The sequence below is a fragment of the Cyprinus carpio genome, chromosome A9 (genome assembly GCF_018340385.1).
Source record: "Cyprinus carpio isolate SPL01 chromosome A9, ASM1834038v1, whole genome shotgun sequence".
NCBI lineage: Eukaryota > Metazoa > Chordata > Actinopteri > Cypriniformes > Cyprinidae > Cyprinus > Cyprinus carpio.
The window spans coordinates 9,565,260-9,583,637 of NC_056580.1; the positions used below are offsets into that span (position 1 = coordinate 9,565,260).

At 38.5% G+C, this 18,378-nt stretch overlaps 3 protein-coding genes across 3 annotated transcripts; all 3 read left to right on the forward strand.

Annotated features, from left to right (window-relative positions):
- The first annotated feature begins 358 nt into the window (after positions 1-358).
- Positions 359-7,264, forward strand: LOC109090685 (tubulin alpha chain-like). Its single transcript, XM_019104515.2, has 5 exons — positions 359-472; positions 554-776; positions 892-1,040; positions 1,146-2,106; positions 7,152-7,264. Exons 1-5 carry the CDS (start codon positions 470-472, stop codon positions 7,166-7,168), a joined length of 1,353 nt encoding a protein of 450 aa, XP_018960060.2. The 5' UTR covers positions 359-469; the 3' UTR covers positions 7,169-7,264.
- On the forward strand, positions 3,373-7,264 carry LOC109090684 (tubulin alpha chain-like). Its single transcript, XM_019104514.2, has 4 exons — positions 3,373-3,516; positions 5,474-5,696; positions 5,926-6,074; positions 6,191-7,264. Exons 1-4 carry the CDS (start codon positions 3,514-3,516, stop codon positions 7,166-7,168), a joined length of 1,353 nt encoding a protein of 450 aa, XP_018960059.2. The 5' UTR covers positions 3,373-3,513; the 3' UTR covers positions 7,169-7,264.
- Positions 7,265-12,594: 5,330 nt separating this feature from the next.
- On the forward strand, positions 12,595-18,312 carry LOC122146093 (dnaJ homolog subfamily B member 6-like). The gene is made up of 9 exons (XM_042763407.1): positions 12,595-12,880; positions 13,452-13,538; positions 14,043-14,152; positions 14,270-14,323; positions 14,412-14,528; positions 14,880-14,972; positions 15,214-15,331; positions 15,588-15,658; positions 16,101-18,312. The coding sequence occupies exons 2-9, from the start codon at positions 13,474-13,476 to the stop codon at positions 16,610-16,612; spliced, it is 1,140 nt and encodes a 379-aa protein (XP_042619341.1). The 5' UTR covers positions 12,595-12,880; positions 13,452-13,473; the 3' UTR covers positions 16,613-18,312.
- The last annotated feature ends 66 nt before the right edge of the window (positions 18,313-18,378 follow it).

The following is an 18,378-nucleotide window of genomic DNA, read 5'->3' on the forward strand; positions in this document are numbered from 1 at the left end:
ACATTACTCTCTGTAATAAGAGGAGCCATTATTAATTCATGAAAGTGGTTCCTATGCATGAGTAACCTAAAAATTCTTTCTTAGATATATGCTTCTTTGTGTTGAGAATACATGAACCAAGATTTTGCACATGTAAAGGCATAAAGTTTGCTCAGCTGTGCTTTTGTCAGAATGCTCCCCAGAGGATCAAAGGAGCTTTTTGTAATATTGTTCACCAGTCTATTCAAATTCATACCTTGCACTAACAATGAACTATTCCTATGAGTGTAGGAGGTGCTAACCTCATTTTTCTTTTTGTCTTCCTCCTTTTTCAGCCTGAAGATAGTATCGACATCAGTGGCTTCTCCGATTACAAAGAACACTGTAACCGCATGATGCTCCAGGTATAAATAAATGTTCTGTGTCAGAATTTGACACATTTAGAGCTTCGTTCCGAACCCTGAGCATCGGCTGGAAGACAAAATACAACATGGTAACACATATCAACTTTTTTTCAATTACACATTATTTCAGTATTCATATATTTAGTAAGTAAACAATTCTCAATCTGCAGCGTGAGTGCATTTCCGTCCATGTTGGCCAAGCTGGAGCACAGATTGGTAATTCATGCTGGGAGCTTTACTGTCTGGAGCATGGTATCCAGCCGGATGGACAGATGCCCAGTGATAAAACAATAGGAGGAGGAGATGATTCATTCAACACCTTCTTCAGTGAGACGGCTTCAGGGAAACATGTTCCACGTGCCATCTTTGTTGATCTGGAACCCACTGTGATTGGTATGGGACTTAAAAATGCTTTAAATAGCATGTACATGAGAATACTAAAAATGATGTCCTTTTAGTGAATTGAAAGAAAAAAAAATCAGATTGAAACTGCCTTCTCTGAATGTAGATGAAGTACGGACCGGCACCTACCGCCAGCTCTTTCACCCAGAACAACTCATCACTGGAAAAGAAGACGCTGCCAATAACTATGCCAGGGGACACTACACCATTGGCAAGGAGATCATTGATTCAGTTCTGGACCGTATTCGCAAACTGGTAATACTTTTCAGTCTAATTTATAAGTTTGTAATAATGTAAAAATGACTGAAATTTGTGTATTGTAGTCTTTTTGGTAAGCTCTTTTTCTCCTTTCTTTCAAAATGTGATCAATGCACTGGCCTCCAAGGTTTCCTGGTGTTCCACAGCTTTGGTGGAGGTACTGGCTCTGGCTTCACCTCTCTGCTGATGGAGCGCCTCTCTGTCGACTACGGCAAGAAGTCCAAGCTTGAGTTTGCCATCTATCCTGCTCCTCAAGTGTCCACAGCAGTGGTGGAGCCCTATAACTCCATCCTGACCACCCACACCACCCTGGAGCACTCTGACTGTGCCTTCATGGTGGACAATGAAGCCATCTATGACATCTGCCGTAAAAACCTGGACATCGAGCGTCCGACGTACACCAACCTCAACAGGCTCATCGGGCAGATCGTGTCCTCCATCACGGCCTCGCTGAGATTTGACGGAGCTCTGAATGTGGATCTCACCGAGTTCCAAACCAACTTGGTGCCCTACCCACGCATTCATTTCCCTCTGGCTACTTACGCTCCTGTGATCTCTGCTGAAAAGGCGTATCATGAGCAGCTATCTGTGGCTGACATAACCAACGCCTGCTTTGAGCCGTCTAATCAGATGGTGAAGTGTGATCCTCGTCATGGTAAATACATGGCCTGCTGCCTTCTGTATCGTGGAGACGTGGTGCCCAAAGATGTCAACTCTGCCATCGCTGCCATTAAGACCAAACCCACCATCCAGTTTGTGGACTGGTGTCCCACTGGATTCAAAGTAGGTATCAACTATCAGCCTCCAACCGTGGTTCCTGGCGGAGATCTGGCCAAAGTTCAGAGAGCCGTCTGCATGCTGACCAACACTACAGCCATCGCTGAGGCCTGGGCTCGTCTGGACCACAAGTTTGACCTGATGTATGCCAAGAGAGCTTTTGTGCACTGGTATGTGGGTGAAGGAATGGAGGAAGGAGAGTTCTCAGAGGCCAGAGAAGATATGGCAGCTCTGGAGAAGGATTACGAAGAAGTCGGCACTGACAGCATCGGAGATGATGAGGACGGTGTGGAATTTTAAATGCAGATTGTTTATAACCTCAGGGTAATCTAATATTAATTTTATCTTCTAAAATGCAGCATTTTAGTGTTTCTGGGAGCTTTATATTATTTGGTATCACTTCATAATGAGATTCTATGAGTTAACATTAGTTAATGCAAATAGCTAACATAAAATATTAATTAATGAATTTATTAATAAATTAACATGCATATGATTAATAAGAATCTTTTTTAAATTAACCTCGATTAGTAAATAGTGTTATAGCTTACATTGTTAGTTCATGAAATGTTTATGGTTTGTTCATGATAGCTAATGTTAATGCATTAACATTATGTTCCTAATTCTTTTTCTGTTTTTGTATGTCTTATGCAAAAGTCAAATCTATAAAAAAAAAAAAAGAAAAAATTAACTGTCAAAGCAATAGTAGAAGCAGTAAAATGTGTGGTGACAAGTTCTTTCTAAAAATGTGTTACATAAAACCCTATAAAAATACACAATACATATCTACTTCATTGTTTAAAATCTGAATATATTTGCACATGCAAATGTGATAAAGGCCTTCATGCAAAACCATTTCCAGGGAGACACCCTTCCCCCCACCGGTGTCTACGCAGCACAAAAATGACCAACTGCTATAGCTGTTATTCATGATTCAGCTGTTTGTACATGTCACTGGGCATCACTGTGAGAGGCTGGATAATGTCTCTGCTTTCATTATCACTGTAGCACAGAAATTAAAGTCTGATGACAACTGGCCCTGTGTGTCGCTTTCTGTATAGCAAAAACCATGTATATAGAAAATCTTAGTCAATAGTGCTTTATATATGCTTTGTAAACAGAGAAACAGATAAACACATATCTGTTTTCAAATATAGGGCTATGTTTGAGGTACTTCGACACAAAAATTGTCTTTTACACACAAAAGACTTGTGAAGTAATTACTGATATGAAATGACACTTCCACCCTGAAGCCTTTAAACTTGCTTTTCTTCATGCAGGAATCACAAAGAATTCAGAATCCTGCTGTAAGCATTATATTACAAAGAGTCAAGATATCGATTTTCCTACAGTTGCTATGCAACTTTAACACATGACCGTGGAGAACTTTGACATATAGTCCATAAAATTCCTTCCTGGCTTTTAGCATTATCGAATGCCCAAAAAGCTGGTAATGGGGCCAGATGGTTTTCACAGCCCTAAAAGTCCCAAGAGGGAGCTAGACTAAGCTTGTGTAGGGAGGACGGCCCTTCTGAATGACTATCATCACTCTTACAGGCGATCCCACTTCCTGCTAACCCCCTCTCTTCCTCCTCCCTCTTCCCTCTCTATAAAAACCCCACCTCTCCTTTCTTCTCTACATCTGCCTTCTCTTTCCGAATCCTCAAGTCGGCCTGAAGGGAAATCTGACAAGATGGTAAGTTCATAGCGCTTGATCGATTCTTAATTCTAATCTTTTTCTACATCACTCCATTAAAATGCTCATATGTGCATTATTTCACATTTTGTGCATTTAAGGCATGATAAGAGATTTCAGTAAACTCTAGTCTAAACATTCTTTTACATGAATGTATTATTTTTGTGTGGAAGACAAAGTTAGCAGCACTGTAGTTAAACTATTGAAACCGTTTTATAAAAATAATCAGATGTAAAGCATTAAGCCATCCTGAGCTTCAGACACAAAGCTGGCCTTTCATTATACAGAGGATGTGGCCACGGCCTTCAAAGCCTGATCCCAGACTATGACACATGTCAGCAGGAGACTCCAGTACTTTGCCTTTTCTGGATATAACATTTATCGATGTTTGGTGGGTCTGCAGAGCCAAAATAGCTCACTGAAACTCAGTCAGCTAAAGAGGAGGAAAGGGGAACTACAGCATGAGACATGCAATTGTTACTCAGAGGCTGAAGACATCCATGCCTTTATGACATACAGAGAGGCATTGGTAGAAGATGAGATTTTGAATGTCAAAATCTGAAGCATAGCAGAATAATAGATATAACAGTTCTAGTGAAAGGCCCTGAGAGAGATATCTCTGTGTTACACAAAGGAGAGTGTACAGCTGGGACAGGGAGGGGATGGACTGAGGCCTCAAAGGAACACACTCAGTCTCTTCTTCTGTACTGAGGGTAAACATGCATGTAAATGTAATTAGAAAAAAAAAGAGTTCTTTATTAAACAATAGGTCCAAAAGCTTAGGAAAATGCATAAAGTTGTCACAGTACTGAGCTTTGGGTGAGCTCAGTCAAGCATGTTAAAGAGTAAAATAACAGACGTGACTATATAAATTTCTTATCCAACTTATTTTTAAAAGTGGAAGTAAGCTGTTTTTCTGTGAATGTGCGAGATGTCCGGTTCATTAGCCACTGTAGGGAAATAACAAGAAGAATAACACGGCGCCGTAAACAGTATAATTGTTTGCACTACAAACCAGCGTGTTCATAATTAAGATAATTCATTAAAATAATGTGGTAAGACATCAATTTGCAACATCAAGCAGCAAAACAAGCTGTTTTGTACTGCTAAAAATAGCTGGAAGCGGATGACATCGGAAGCCAGACATATTAAATTTATAAATGGCCGCGCCCACTCTTACAGGAAAAATAAGATGGATTCGATACAACAAAAGAACATTTAGTTCAGTGGTTCTCAGCCCTTTTGACTTCAAGGCCCCACACTGGCTACAACAAAACTAAAGACCCCCTAGCCCTTTTTTTCTCTTTAAAACTTATTTTACTCTACAGCGTAGATTCTGTATATAAAAAAAAATTAACTAAAATAATTGTAATTAAAATAATTAAATATACGATAAACAAGTTTGTTTGGCATAACTAGGAAATATTTACATTCATTAAATAAAAATGTAATTCATTAAACTAAAAATGCCCATAACATTTTAAGATTTTATTTATTTAAATTACTTTATATATATATACTTTTAAAAAAAAAAAAAAAAAAAAAAAAAATATATATATTTAAAGGAAATAAACAGTTATTAAAAGCAGTAATTAAAATAAGGAATATCAAATATATATATATAGTTTTCCTAGACCTTGGGAACCCTGATTCTTTAAAGGAAATAAACAGTTATTAAAAGCAGTAATTAAAATAAGGAATATCTTAATATTTCTTTATTTATGTTTATTGCTTGTTTTGTCTTATTTTAAATAACTTTAAGTCACCTTGAGGTTCCCTTTGGAAGTTTGCTTAGAACTGGCCCCCTCGGTTAAATATTAAATAGTTAATTAAAAGTTATATATTAGGCGCTAACATGTTACTATGTCTTATTAGTTTAGAGTATTTAGCGAAAATATGTACAGCTGCCACTTATATTCATATATTTAATTTATTTTGACTCTCCTTCTTCTTTTAGCGTGAGTGTATTTCTATGCATGTTGGCCAAGCTGGGGCCCAAATGGGAAATGCATGCTGGGAACTTTACTGTCTGGAGCATGGTATCCAGCCAGATGGACAGATGCCCAGTGATAAGACAATAGGAGGAGGAGACGATTCTTTCAACACCTTCTTCAGTGAGACTGGAGCAGGGAAACATGTTCCACGTGCCATCTTTGTTGATCTGGAACCCACTGTGATTGGTGAGTTGAACCTAAGAAACGGAATATAACCCATTTTAATGATCATGAAAACCATTTTACAAAATATTGGAAAAGCAAGTTTTACAAAATATATTTCCTGATAAGAAGTAATCATTTTTATGGAAATTATTGGACCATTAAGATTTCTTCTTCTTTTGATTTGCTACTATGAATAAAAAAAGGACAGGAATTTAGATAATTTGGCTTTTCCATTGTTTTTCCTCTTCAGATGAGGTGCGCACAGGCACATATCGCCAGCTGTTTCATCCTGAGCAACTAATTACTGGCAAAGAAGATGCTGCCAATAACTATGCCCGTGGTCATTACACCATTGGTAAAGAGATCATTGACCTAGTGCTGGACAGGACCCGTAAACTGGTGAGGTCTATAAAAAATACAAAATAAAAAAGTGTTTTGAGTCCAAAATGAATTTGACTTAGAAGCATTAATAATAATGAAAATATAATTTCTAATAAGATGATTTACTCCAACAGGCTGACCAGTGCACTGGCCTTCAAGGATTTCTCATCTTCCACAGCTTTGGTGGAGGTACTGGCTCTGGCTTCACCTCTCTGCTGATGGAGCGCCTCTCTGTTGACTACGGCAAGAAGTCCAAGCTCGAGTTTGCCATCTATCCTGCTCCTCAAGTGTCCACAGCGGTGGTGGAGCCCTACAACTCCATCCTGACCACCCACACCACACTGGAGCACTCTGACTGTGCCTTCATGGTGGACAATGAAGCCATCTATGACATCTGCCGTAAAAACCTGGACATCGAGCGTCCGACGTACACTAACCTCAACAGGCTCATCGGGCAGATCGTGTCCTCCATCACAGCCTCTCTGAGATTTGACGGAGCTCTGAATGTGGATCTCACCGAGTTCCAAACCAACTTGGTGCCCTACCCACGCATTCATTTCCCTCTAGCTACATACGCTCCTGTGATCTCTGCTGAAAAGGCGTATCATGAGCAGCTATCTGTGGCTGACATAACCAACGCCTGCTTTGAGCCGTCTAATCAGATGGTGAAGTGTGATCCTCGTCATGGTAAATACATGGCCTGCTGTCTTCTGTATCGTGGAGATGTGGTGCCCAAAGACGTCAACTCTGCCATTGCTGCCATTAAGACCAAACGTACCATCCAGTTTGTTGACTGGTGTCCCACTGGATTCAAAGTAGGTATCAACTATCAGCCTCCAACCGTGGTTCCTGGTGGAGATCTGGCCAAAGTTCAGAGAGCCGTCTGCATGCTGAGCAACACTACAGCCATCGCTGAGGCCTGGGCTCGTCTGGACCACAAATTTGACCTGATGTACGCCAAGAGAGCTTTTGTGCACTGGTATGTGGGTGAAGGAATGGAGGAAGGAGAGTTCTCAGAGGCCAGAGAAGATATGGCAGCTCTGGAGAAGGATTATGAAGAAGTGGGCACTGACAGCATCGGAGATGATGAGGAAGAGGGAGAAGAATATTAAAGAGGCAGAATTAGTAACACAATGTTACTTGAAATTCAATCTGCATTACAATTGGTTTTATGTTAATAAAACTGGAATAATAAAAGGTAGAATTTATTCTGTTGTATGTTTTCTCTCTGGTCTCAGACATACTGTAATACTTCTATGAAAAATATTTTACGATTAAGCAAGTTCATATTTAATTATTTCATATATTTTTAGCACCTTTTGTTGAATTATTTATTGTGCCTTCATTGTTGCCCATACCTAGACTACAAAAATTATTAGGCTGCCAAGATAAATCAATCCATTTAAGATATCTTCTTCTGATGTTTTTAAAGCATTTAAAATTGCATTGGAAATATATTTTGAGTTAGAGAGAGTAAATGTCTCACATGGCAGCAATAAAATATCAGTAGGCATTAAGGAAGTCTGTAATATCTGGAGAGATATCTCATGAATATTAATATGTGATTAATTACTCTACTGTATGTACACTTAAGTTATTTATTTATTGTAATTTGCCACATTCAAGGAAAAAAAATCATTTCACACATTTTTCAAATCTACATAGAATACACAGTTACTTTGGGATTGCAGTCGATAGAGATACCATGGGATCAAGGTAAGGCTGGTTAGCATGTGCAATTAGCTGCTGATAGAAAAAAAATAAAATTTTTCTCTATAGACAGCCATAAAATGTATGAAATGGTGATTAGCTCAAAGAAAGAATATATGACACCTAGTGTTATACTGACACCTAGTGTCATGCAGCAGCTTGCAAAAGCTTAACATTGCCACTGTGGACTTTTTTTTTTCTTTTTTTTTGCAGTCAACCAGGGTGAAGTACACAAATGAAGTACTTGTGTTAAAATATGAAGACCCCAATGAAATATATCTAGTAAAAGTACTTCTTTTCATTTCATTTGTAAAAAGTACATAATTTGTAACATACAATAGAATTAAAAGTGCAAATCTATGGATCATTATCATGCTCCATGTAAAATACATATTTAAGGAGAGAACGGTTGAATGTTCTATAGACAAACAGAAAGGATCACGCTTAAATAGGCTAGAACTCAGTCTGACATTATTAAGAGTCATCAACAAGCCAGAACTTCTCAATTAGTAAAATTAGTGGTATGGACTATTAACATAGAGCAGTTCCTATAATGATATAATGAACAGAGAAAGACACTTAGACATGACCAGACCACACCGCATGCGCTATTAATGTGGAGCGCATATAGGCCTAAATAGGCACCACTACATACATAGAAAATATATATATAAAGCAAAAGCCTCTAAGTGCCTTCTGAAATTTTCTTTAAAAAAATTAGCATTTTTATCAGGCTCCTATATTTATGTTTAGTTATTTACCTTTAATTGCATAGAAAATGACCTATACATTTACTGAACCTAAACATAAGAGCCTGATAAAAATGCTAATTTTAAAAGAAAATTTCAGATAGCACTTAAAGGCTTTTGCATTTGAACTCTTCACATATATATGTGTAAATTAAGATGATCATTTTAATAGAGAAGCATATAGAGCATGAAACATAGAGCTCAAGCTGCTCTAATTGACTTACTGCTGATGTCAAGTGTTGTTTACATTTAAATGAGCCTCAACATTCTATGTCAGCAACAGCAGCTTTAGTTGATATTTGAAATTGAGTTGATATTTGAAATCAACACAACTGTCCCAGAAGCCTTGAAGCCTGATCACACGCTACAAGTCTTCAACTCTACAGTTTGGTGAGTTTCATCAATTTGTGTAATTTGTGAAGTGTTTCTCTAGGCATCTTCATGGAGCAGCGTCGCCCCAGAAGAAGCAGGGCTCTTCCCACACACCTGAGGGGATTCTTGGTGGAGGGCGTCTCTTCCATTCACGAGGTCTGTGAGCTTTCACAGCTGGCAGCTTTAATCAGGTTAGATCACACCTACAGCTGCATCTCTGCCAAAGCTCACAGACCTAACAGGTTAGAAGAGCGCTATCTGAAGAACGCTGCTGTCCTTCCTGACATCCGTCCAGCAGCCTCAGTCTCTTCAGTGGACGTGTGTCCGGTGCCTCTGTGTCAGCAGAAAGAGCCCGTCTCCATCCACGGCTGCAGCGTACAGAGCTACCAGGACATTTACCGCTCTGTGGAGCCCATGATGGAGACACGTTGTGGTCGACAGCATCGCTACAGCCTTGAGCTGGGGCTGAAGATCAAGCAGCGGCTGTGGGAGACGCTCAACTGCCCTTCACTGCTGGAGACAGAGCAGCCAGATGGACGCGTCCAGATCACTGAGAGCTTCACCACCAGCAGACGCTTCGCTCCACGAATCCATGTGGACGTCAGTGAAGAGCCTCTGCCTGAGGAACCCCGAAGAAAGAAGCCCAGACACTGAGCCTCACAGTGTCACATGGAGCATCACACAGCAGGACCTAATACTGTACATATTGTACATAGTTATAGAGTAAGTTTTATTTTGTAGAGTTCATAGTTTGTAGAGTAAGTTTTATTTTCTAATGCAAGTTTTCATTACATTGTTGTGTGATTTTTAGGATGTTATTGGTGAGTGTCAGTGTTTTTTATCGCTTCACTATGTGGTTGTCGGGATGTTTTTGGTGGTTTCCTGTGTATTGACTTGTGTTCGCCAAGGTTTTCTGAACGGTTGTTTGTGTTGCGTCGTGGTTGCTGGACTCCTCGGTTTGGTTTTTCATGCGTCGCTATGTGCTTGTCAGGATGTTTTGAGTTTCTGGTTGACATGCGGTTGTCTTAAACAGTTGAGTAGGGTAGGTTAGGGTCCCTCACACGGTTTGCAGCTTGACGTGCTGTGAGGGCTTGTGTGCATCAGTGATGCTGAGAGCTACACCACTGGTACTTCACAGCCATAGTGGACAGGTCTCACCTGAGATGTCGGACGAAGACAAACCACCTGATTCTGGACAGCAGGAGACTGGCCTGATGTTCCTGGTAGAAGATCACAGTCTTGTGTTTACGGGTAAGTTGAACAGACATACAGAATATAATAGTTGTCAATTTGAAATTAAGTAAATAATTAAAAATAATTAAAAATGAAATCTGAAGTTTTGGTTTCAATTCATAATTAGTCGATTAAAATCGCAATTAATTGTAAGTTATAAATGCTGATTTCCAACTGATATATTTACTTATTTTTCTGTCAGAATGCATGTTCCTCAGGGAAAGAAAACAACATTTTTCAAATAAAGCCTTACGAGAACTAAAATAAAAAATAATGTATCACAGTGTATAAAACCATCTATGCAACATCAGAAAATCAAAAATAGTTTTAACCTTGTGGCGTGTGTTACCATATGTGGTATGTGGTTGATGAAGTGACAAAATAATAAAAATAAACTTTTTATATTTTACTGAAAGTGTTATTTTTCTGTGTTTTCAATTTGTTACATTTTCCTTTTATGCATTAAGATAAAAAGTATGATATTATTTGTTTGTCTTTAAAGGGATCATTCAGCTATCATAAGACAATATATCTTGAAAAAGTTTTTTTTTTCAGTCCATATTAAGTCAATGTGGACTAATGTTTTTGATCACTGACTTTCATTGCATGTACAAAAACTGCTGAAACATTCTTCAAAATATGTTCAGTTGAAGAAATAAAGTCGTACAGGTTTGGAACGACATGAGGGTGAGTAAAACATGACAGAATTGTCATTTTTGATTGTATTGTTCCTTTAATGTCTGTGAGCTTGATTCCTGAAGGCCAGTTTAAAGAGTGATCTGCTTTTGACTCACAAATACAGGATCACCACAAAATTTTCAGGGCCAAGACCTACGAGTTATGAATAGACTGTCCAATGAATAGATTGTCAAAGACTTCAGAAAAGGAAACTTGTCTATTTGTGTAGAAATGATCAGCCTCCGTTAAGTGAGGAAAACATCTAACAGCAGAGTGTAAAGCACCACTTACCCGTCATTACTGATATCAACAGCTGCTACAGAATGACGGGAGAAAACTAGATGAACAGAGAAAGACACTTAGACATGACCAGACTACACCGCATTCGCTATTAATGTGGAGCGCATAGAAACCTAGATACAGTAGAGTAGATACACACATTCACTATATTTGTATTTTGTTTTAAAAGGTGCAGAATACCATTTGCTTCTATTAAAATATAGAAATACAAGTTGTCCTGTCACATGAGATACCAGGTGATTTGCTTATTCCACGCTTATATAACGGTAATTGTTCATACTAATGACCACTCAAGCACTTCCGGTGGATTCACCACATTCTGGGTAATTCTAGTAAACAAATTTTACATTTTATTATAAAAGAATTGCCATAAACTATCAAGAGAGTAAACTGAAATATACTTTACTACACAGATATAAATGATCAAACATACAGTAGTATAAATATACTGTACAATATAAAAAAATGTCACATGGGGAGTAAGCCTAATCTTAACATTTTAAGAAGAACTCAAAGCTACTTATCATTTGAAACTGCTACAACAGCTACTTGGTTAATTTTGAGTCAGACATGAGCAATTCAATAAGATACCAACAGGAGAGTTGTTGAATCAAGAAAAAAAAAAGAAAAAAAAGAGTTAAACAATTTAAAATAAGAAGTGAATCGTTTAGTGTGATGTGTGAACCTATTCAGCAGGTTCATTGAAAAGATTGCGCCAACTCTGTGTTTTGTAGTAAATGCTTATGAAATGGTGTAAAACATAGAGGTAACCATAGGCCTACTATGCTTTGTAATTTGGGAAATAATTTTAAATTACTTGTCTGGAAGAGTAGTAGCACTGGAATCTTATCATCTTAAAGAAATTTAAAGAAAAACATAAATAAGAAAATGTTGGGTAAAGAGTTTACTAAACCTAAAGCTTTACATTTTTATTTATTTATCTCATTATATTCTCTATTTCAGCATTTTCAGGTTGCTGAAATTTACCCACAACAGGATCAGCTGTCAGTTTACAGACTGATATGACATCTTCTCAACATAATTGTGTGTAGGCTTTTCTTTTATTATCTTCTTACATGTGCTTTGGAAGACATAAGGGTTAGTAAATGATGACAATATTTTCATTTTCTGAGTGGACTATCCCTAAACATTGCTGCCTTTAAGCGAATAGCACGCATTATCTTGCAGATTAAAAAGAGGCTTTATTCATTCATCTAATTTAAATATTATTTCAAAGTCAGCATCCATATTTTAGCGCAGTTCCTGTTTTTATGGCATTTGTTAAAGTAGTAGTACACTCCGTTCAGTATTCTGAGCCTGATGCGATGCGTTATCTTTCTTTAAACACCATTAATACATTAAATACATGAGTTACTGTTATTGAGACCAAAATACATTAGCTCATTCTGATTAGTGTATGGGCTACTTCTTGTGTGTGGCTGGCGTGCGCTTCTGCTAGGCACATGGTTCAGTGGTGGGCGGGGCTTGTGACGTAAACAAACACTTTTCGGACCGCAGCTCAGCTGATCGTGACGCACCGCATTCGCGGCACAGGGCGAAGTACAGACGCATACAGAAGCTGGGTGTCGGTTTGACGCTGAAGCAGTAATGAAAACCAGTGTGCCGACGGTAAATGGCTGATTCGGACGTAATTCCGTACCCACGCGTACAGTTCCTGTGATCCGCGTCTTGGGAGTCTGGACGGACTAGAGCTTCAGCGAAATATCCCAGCCCTGTTTACAGAAGCACGGCTCCTCCTGGCTGGATACACTTCTAAAAAAGGTAAAGGCTGTTATAATAATAGGGCGGCCAAAGGGATTGCTGGATCTCTGAAATGCTGTATTTATAGGGAGTTGTGTGTGTGTGTCATGATCACTGTGTTTCAGCAGCACCAGTTGTCTGTGGCCATATGGCCCACACAAATTGCTTTTCCACTTTGGGCTCGAAATAACATCACATTGTGTCGGGTTTCCAGAGAGTTCCAGACATGGGCAGGCCAGACTCCAGGGGAATACCAGTCTATGTTCAGTCAATTAATCAAAGTCCAGCGCTTTGTGATAAACTGTCATAATAAGCAACAGTTCACTGAGCTGCTGTCATCCATAGCACTGCGTCTGAACATGAACAGAAATCCTGTTAAAAGTCCTACCACTAGAAGATTAAAGTTGATAAAATAAACTCTTATTAATTATGTGATACATAAAGAACTTGTTATGTTTGCTGTCATGGGATTTGATTTGAATGATCACAGATGCCGAACTGTGTGAACTTGACTGTAACTGACACCCAACAGTTCTGCAAATCATAAGGGTTTCAGAAACACTTCTTGCTCTTCTGCACGTGTGAGTAACAGGTGGACTAAGCCGAAGGCCGCGATGGTGGATTACTATGATGTGCTGGGAGTGTCACGAAATGCTTCTCCAGATGACATCAAGAAAGCGTACGTTAAATCTGCCTTCACTTCTCAGTAGCTTGCAGCATGGGATGGCCTTTGGCATTGTTGTTATTGAACGTAGCTAACTAAATAGGTCTCTAACAGATGTAAGAGAAGTCTCAGGTATTTTGAGACATAAAGTATTCATCAAGACACACTTTACTGAAGATAAGACTAATGGATTCTATAGTTTGGCCACTAGTTTTTATTTTCTACTTTTCCTTCAAATGAAATAGAACGATCAAGCTGAGATGCCTGAGTTGTAAAAAAGTGATCATTCACAAAGGACAATATTTAACTTGACTTGGTCCTCAAAAATGGGTGCAAGATGCTAAAATCAAATATGAATCACAGCAGTCTAATATGTCAGTCTGATGTTTATATAGAAGAAGATGGATGCAAGAATGTATCATATGTGAATGACCCTTGACCCTGTATGTCACTTCATCACAATCTTGAGATGCCAGTCAAGCTAAGTTTACTCATGTTTGTTTATGTTTGTGTATACAGTTACAGGAAACTGGCTCTTCGGTGGCACCCTGACAAAAACCCAGACAACAAGGAAGAGGCGGAGACCAAATTTAAGGAGATAGCAGAGGCCTATGAAGTTCTTTCAGACAGTAGGACACTGGAAATTTGAACTCTACAGCAATTTTATTCATGATTAAATAACTTGAAAGGTTTAGGTTACTTATGGTGTTACATTTGTTTACATTTTTTCTTTTCTAATTTTCAAGAAAGCAAGCGAGATGCTTACGACAGATACGGTAGATCGGACATGCCAAGCTCAGGTGAGGAGAACTTCATACTGCTCGATGGCGTCTTATTTTTAAATGTGCATATGTGATATTATAATTGTATTCTGCATCTGTTTTACAGGCTCTGGAGGTTCTTCATTTGCCGATGACTTCCCAGGATTCACCTTCACATTCCGCAGCCCAGACGAGGTGTTTCGAGAGTTCTTCGGAGGGCAGGACCCATTCGCAGACTTCTTTGGTGGGTTCTCGGGGAGTGAGTGGGTAGATATGCTGATCTTGAGTGTTTTGAGTGTCAGAATTTCCCTTTCACCAGTGGTTCTCAAACCCAGGGGGCCGGGGCCCACTAAGAGGTCTCTACAAACTTTCAGGGGGGGAGTTAATTAAAGAGAACTTTCCTGAACTTTCCCTTGCCCCGTATCTTGTTCTCTCATTGGCTATAGGTCACTGGCGATTTAATTTCCAGGGTATCAGGGACGAATTGGCGCTTCTCTTAGATCGCAAAAAGCGAGGCTAAAGTCATGCATTGTGTACTTAGCATTACCCTCTTTAACCCTCTCTCTTTTTCAACACTCCCTCACTTTGCCTTTAGATGATTTCCCGTTTGGTGGAATGCACAGTGGGTTTCACAGCTCCTCCTCCAGGCTTGGGCCCAGTCGCTTCTTCTCCTTCCCCTCAGCAAATGGTTGGTTTTTAAACTGGTTTCATGCTATTTTTTATATAATTATAGCATTTGTGGTCAGTCTTCTCCCAGATTATTACTTAATTTAGTTAAACTTTGCTGAATATATCTTGATAATTTTGTTAAAAATTTGGTGGAAAAACTCCAAGGCATGTTGTTGAAATGAAAATATAGTTCCAATTGCTTTATATTGTATTTTCAGTTTATTAAGAGCTGCTTTTTCTTTTTCTTTTCTGATCAACAGCTAATTTCACCTCCTTCTCTTCTTCATTGGGTGGGATTGGCAGCATGGGAGGAGCAAACTTCAAGTCTGTTTGTACTTCCACCCGCATTGTCAATGGAAAACGTATTACCACAAAAAAGTCAGTTTTTTTTTTCTCATTGTACTGATTTTGTCTACAGTTACCTTTGTTCCATTTGCGGTATAATTTAACAATGCAATACACTGCAGAAATATGAACACATTAAACATGAAGTTTGTTTTTGATTAAATTAGTAATTAAATCGCAGTTGATGTAGAATGGTAAAAGTTGATTTATACCTTGTCATAATGTAAAGGCATGACTTTTTGTTTATGTAGTTCCTATTTATTGGTAAACATTACATTTCTTTCCTCAGGGTCCAGGAAAATGGTCAGGAGAGAACAGAGGTTGAGGAGGATGGGGTTTTGAAAACTGTCCTCATCAATGGTAATAATTTTTTTGTAATCGTTTAATAATAATATAAGACCAAAAGACCATATTTCTGTTTTTACTGTATTTTGACCAATTAAATGCAGCCTTGGTGAGCATAAGAGACTTCTTTCAAAAACATTAAAAAATCTATCCGACCTCAAACCTTTGAACAGCAGTGTACACTTGTAGGAAATCACAAGATCATACAACTGGAAAATACAAATAATGGTATTCCATTATTATACTAAATATATTTAGTTATTTAGCAGACTCTTTTATCCAAAGCGACTTACAAATGAGGAATGTATGTATGAGGTATATGTATATAAGGTATGTGTAAGTCATAACCATTTGGCTTGGTTATAAAAGTGAATTTTCTGAATATTTTAGAGATTAACACAACACTTTTGCGTTCAGGTTCAAAGACATTGTCATTCAGCTGTGTTTGTGTGTCCAGGTGTGGAGGATGAGATTGCCTTAGCTCTGGAACGGAGTCATAGAGAGCAGTCCGGTCAGCCTCCCAGACAATCCCAACATCCACTGCTCCGCCCCTCCAACAACAGCTCTCCAAACCCCGCTTTACGCTCCTACAGCGCTGCCCCGTTCTGCCACTGCCCCGAAGCCGGTGTAGATGAGGAGGATGAAGACCTGCAGATGGCGCTGGCCTACAGCTTGTCGGAAATGGAGGCCCAGCAGCAGGCAGAGAACGTGATCTCAGGTGCTGGGGGAGGGAGGGGGAAGCAACCAGGTGGTGGGAAGGGTGTCGTTCAAAAAAACAAATATCAGAGAGAAGTGCTGGATAATTCAGAACAAAGCACCCCTTCATCTCCAGAGGATAGACCGACAGAACAGAGTCGGGCTAGAGGTTCAGAAAGTGTTGTTGTACAGAATAAGGAGAATGACAAAGTGGCGGGCAATGGGACTAATGTAGAAAAAAAGAAGAGGAAGTGTCAGTGTGTGGTGTGTTAGTAAGAATATGGAGAAAATCATGCTTGTGTGTCAAATTAACCATATGTTTTCATCTTATGCTTGTTGTTTTTTTAATCCTTCCTGAAGTTTTTGACTTACAGCTCTGTCTTTTATGGCATTGCACAAAGATGACTGTTGAAATTGTATTTTCTCGCATTGAGTTATGAGTAATAGGTGCCAAAATGTGTTTATTCACCACAAAGTCAGGACATTTTAAGAAGAATGCAAGAATGCCATGCACAAAATGTCCTGCTGTTGGACAGATATCGCTGAAATAGGTCTCTTGGGATATCATTTGCCAGCCTTGACTCTGTAAACAGTAAAAATAGTAAAGTCACTTCTGTAGCCAATCAGAAACACTGTCTGCCTGTGAATCGCTTGGGATCGCTGACATCAGGTTGACTGACGTGTCTTTATAGGGTGTGATTTTGGGATTTTGGAGAGCAGGTATATGGTTAGAGAAAGTTAGCAAAAAGGTGAAAGTTAACATAATGGCTGAAATCTATTACAGCACCTTTAAATCCGATATTCAACATGACTTTTTGCTGCCAAACCAAGATAAACAAAATAAATTGCTACTGAGTAAGTTGCTGCACTCTAGGCCAGTGGTTCCCACTGTCTTGGAAAACCTAGATATATGAGGTAGCCTAATTTTAAAAGTGTGATTTCTAGCCTTGGAAAAGTAATGTAAAGTAACTGTAAAAGTCATAGGATCTTTGAATATAGTTGTGTAGGATTGGTGGTCCTGGAGTCAGAAAGAAATTTTTAATGGCTTTTTTTAGTGGTGCAAAGCATCTGAATAGATATCTTGCTAATTATTTGACATCCCATTCCCAGTGAACCTTTAATTTTTTCTTCCAGCAGTGAAGTGCTCTGTTTAATCCGTGTTCACATTTACTGGTATTGTTCCTTTATGAAAGGAGATTCTCAGATTTATGACTGGATGCGTTCTGATTTGTACTGTGCATTTGTCATCCCTTCAGAGGTACCTGTTGAAGGCAAATGTTAATTTTGCACAAAAACCTAAATATAATCTGCCTCTGAGGGCTAATGTTGTGATTGTTAATGAGCCAATGACTAATGGCTAGTCGGACATTAGAGAATGTAGATCCGGAATTATCTCAGTTAATGAGAATGTGCCAAATAACTGACTGAGAGTAACTTGCATTATTATCTTTATATGTGTCAGAATTACTCCCTATTGATATTTCATTTGTGCCTTTTTTATTAGAATAGAAATGCATGGCTATTGTTGCCAATGCTATATCTCATTTACAAGTTTGTGTAAAAGTTAGTCAAAGAAACACATTTAACTTTTTTACTTGTTTGTGCATTTTGTTCCATTATGACTATCAGCGTTGTGATATAAAATGAACAATCAAAACATCAATACATGAACATATGTTTTGCTTAAAAACACTAAGCACAGAACCTTTGAATGTGATGCTATGTGAATATTAAAAAATATATATTTTGTGTAACTATCTAAACGGCAAAGAGGAAACAAAGTCATTGGTTTGCACAAAATTGTTATTAACGTTTGAAAATGTCATGTAAGCCAACATTGTTCTCTCAGAAATATTATAATTCAGAGGGCTTATTCAGTGCTCAGAAAGTGCTATTTAAATGACTTAATTGATCATAAATGCTGTTTCAATCATGTTGTTGCTAAAATGAGGAACAATAAATGCTAACAAATACATTCTGCTCATAAGAATTCATTTTCTCTCTAGTTTACCTTATAAAAGCTATATGCCTCCTTTAAA

Coding starts and splice junctions, on each gene's coding strand:
- LOC109090685 (XM_019104515.2), top strand. Junction 777..891: donor TCTGGAACCCACTGTGATTG/GTATGGGACTTA, acceptor CTCTGAATGTAG/ATGAAGTACGGACCGGCACC. Junction 1,041..1,145: donor TGGACCGTATTCGCAAACTG/GTAATACTTTTC, acceptor TTTCTTTCAAAA/TGTGATCAATGCACTGGCCT.
- LOC109090684 (XM_019104514.2), top strand. Junction 5,697..5,925: donor TCTGGAACCCACTGTGATTG/GTGAGTTGAACC, acceptor TTTCCTCTTCAG/ATGAGGTGCGCACAGGCACA. Junction 6,075..6,190: donor TGGACAGGACCCGTAAACTG/GTGAGGTCTATA, acceptor TTACTCCAACAG/GCTGACCAGTGCACTGGCCT.
- LOC122146093 (XM_042763407.1), top strand. CDS start 13,474: ATGGTGGATTACTATGATGTGCTGGGAGTGTCACGAAATGCTTCTCCA. Junction 14,153..14,269: donor CTATGAAGTTCTTTCAGACA/GTAGGACACTGG, acceptor CTAATTTTCAAG/AAAGCAAGCGAGATGCTTAC. Junction 14,529..14,879: donor CCCATTCGCAGACTTCTTTG/GTGGGTTCTCGG, acceptor CTTTGCCTTTAG/ATGATTTCCCGTTTGGTGGA.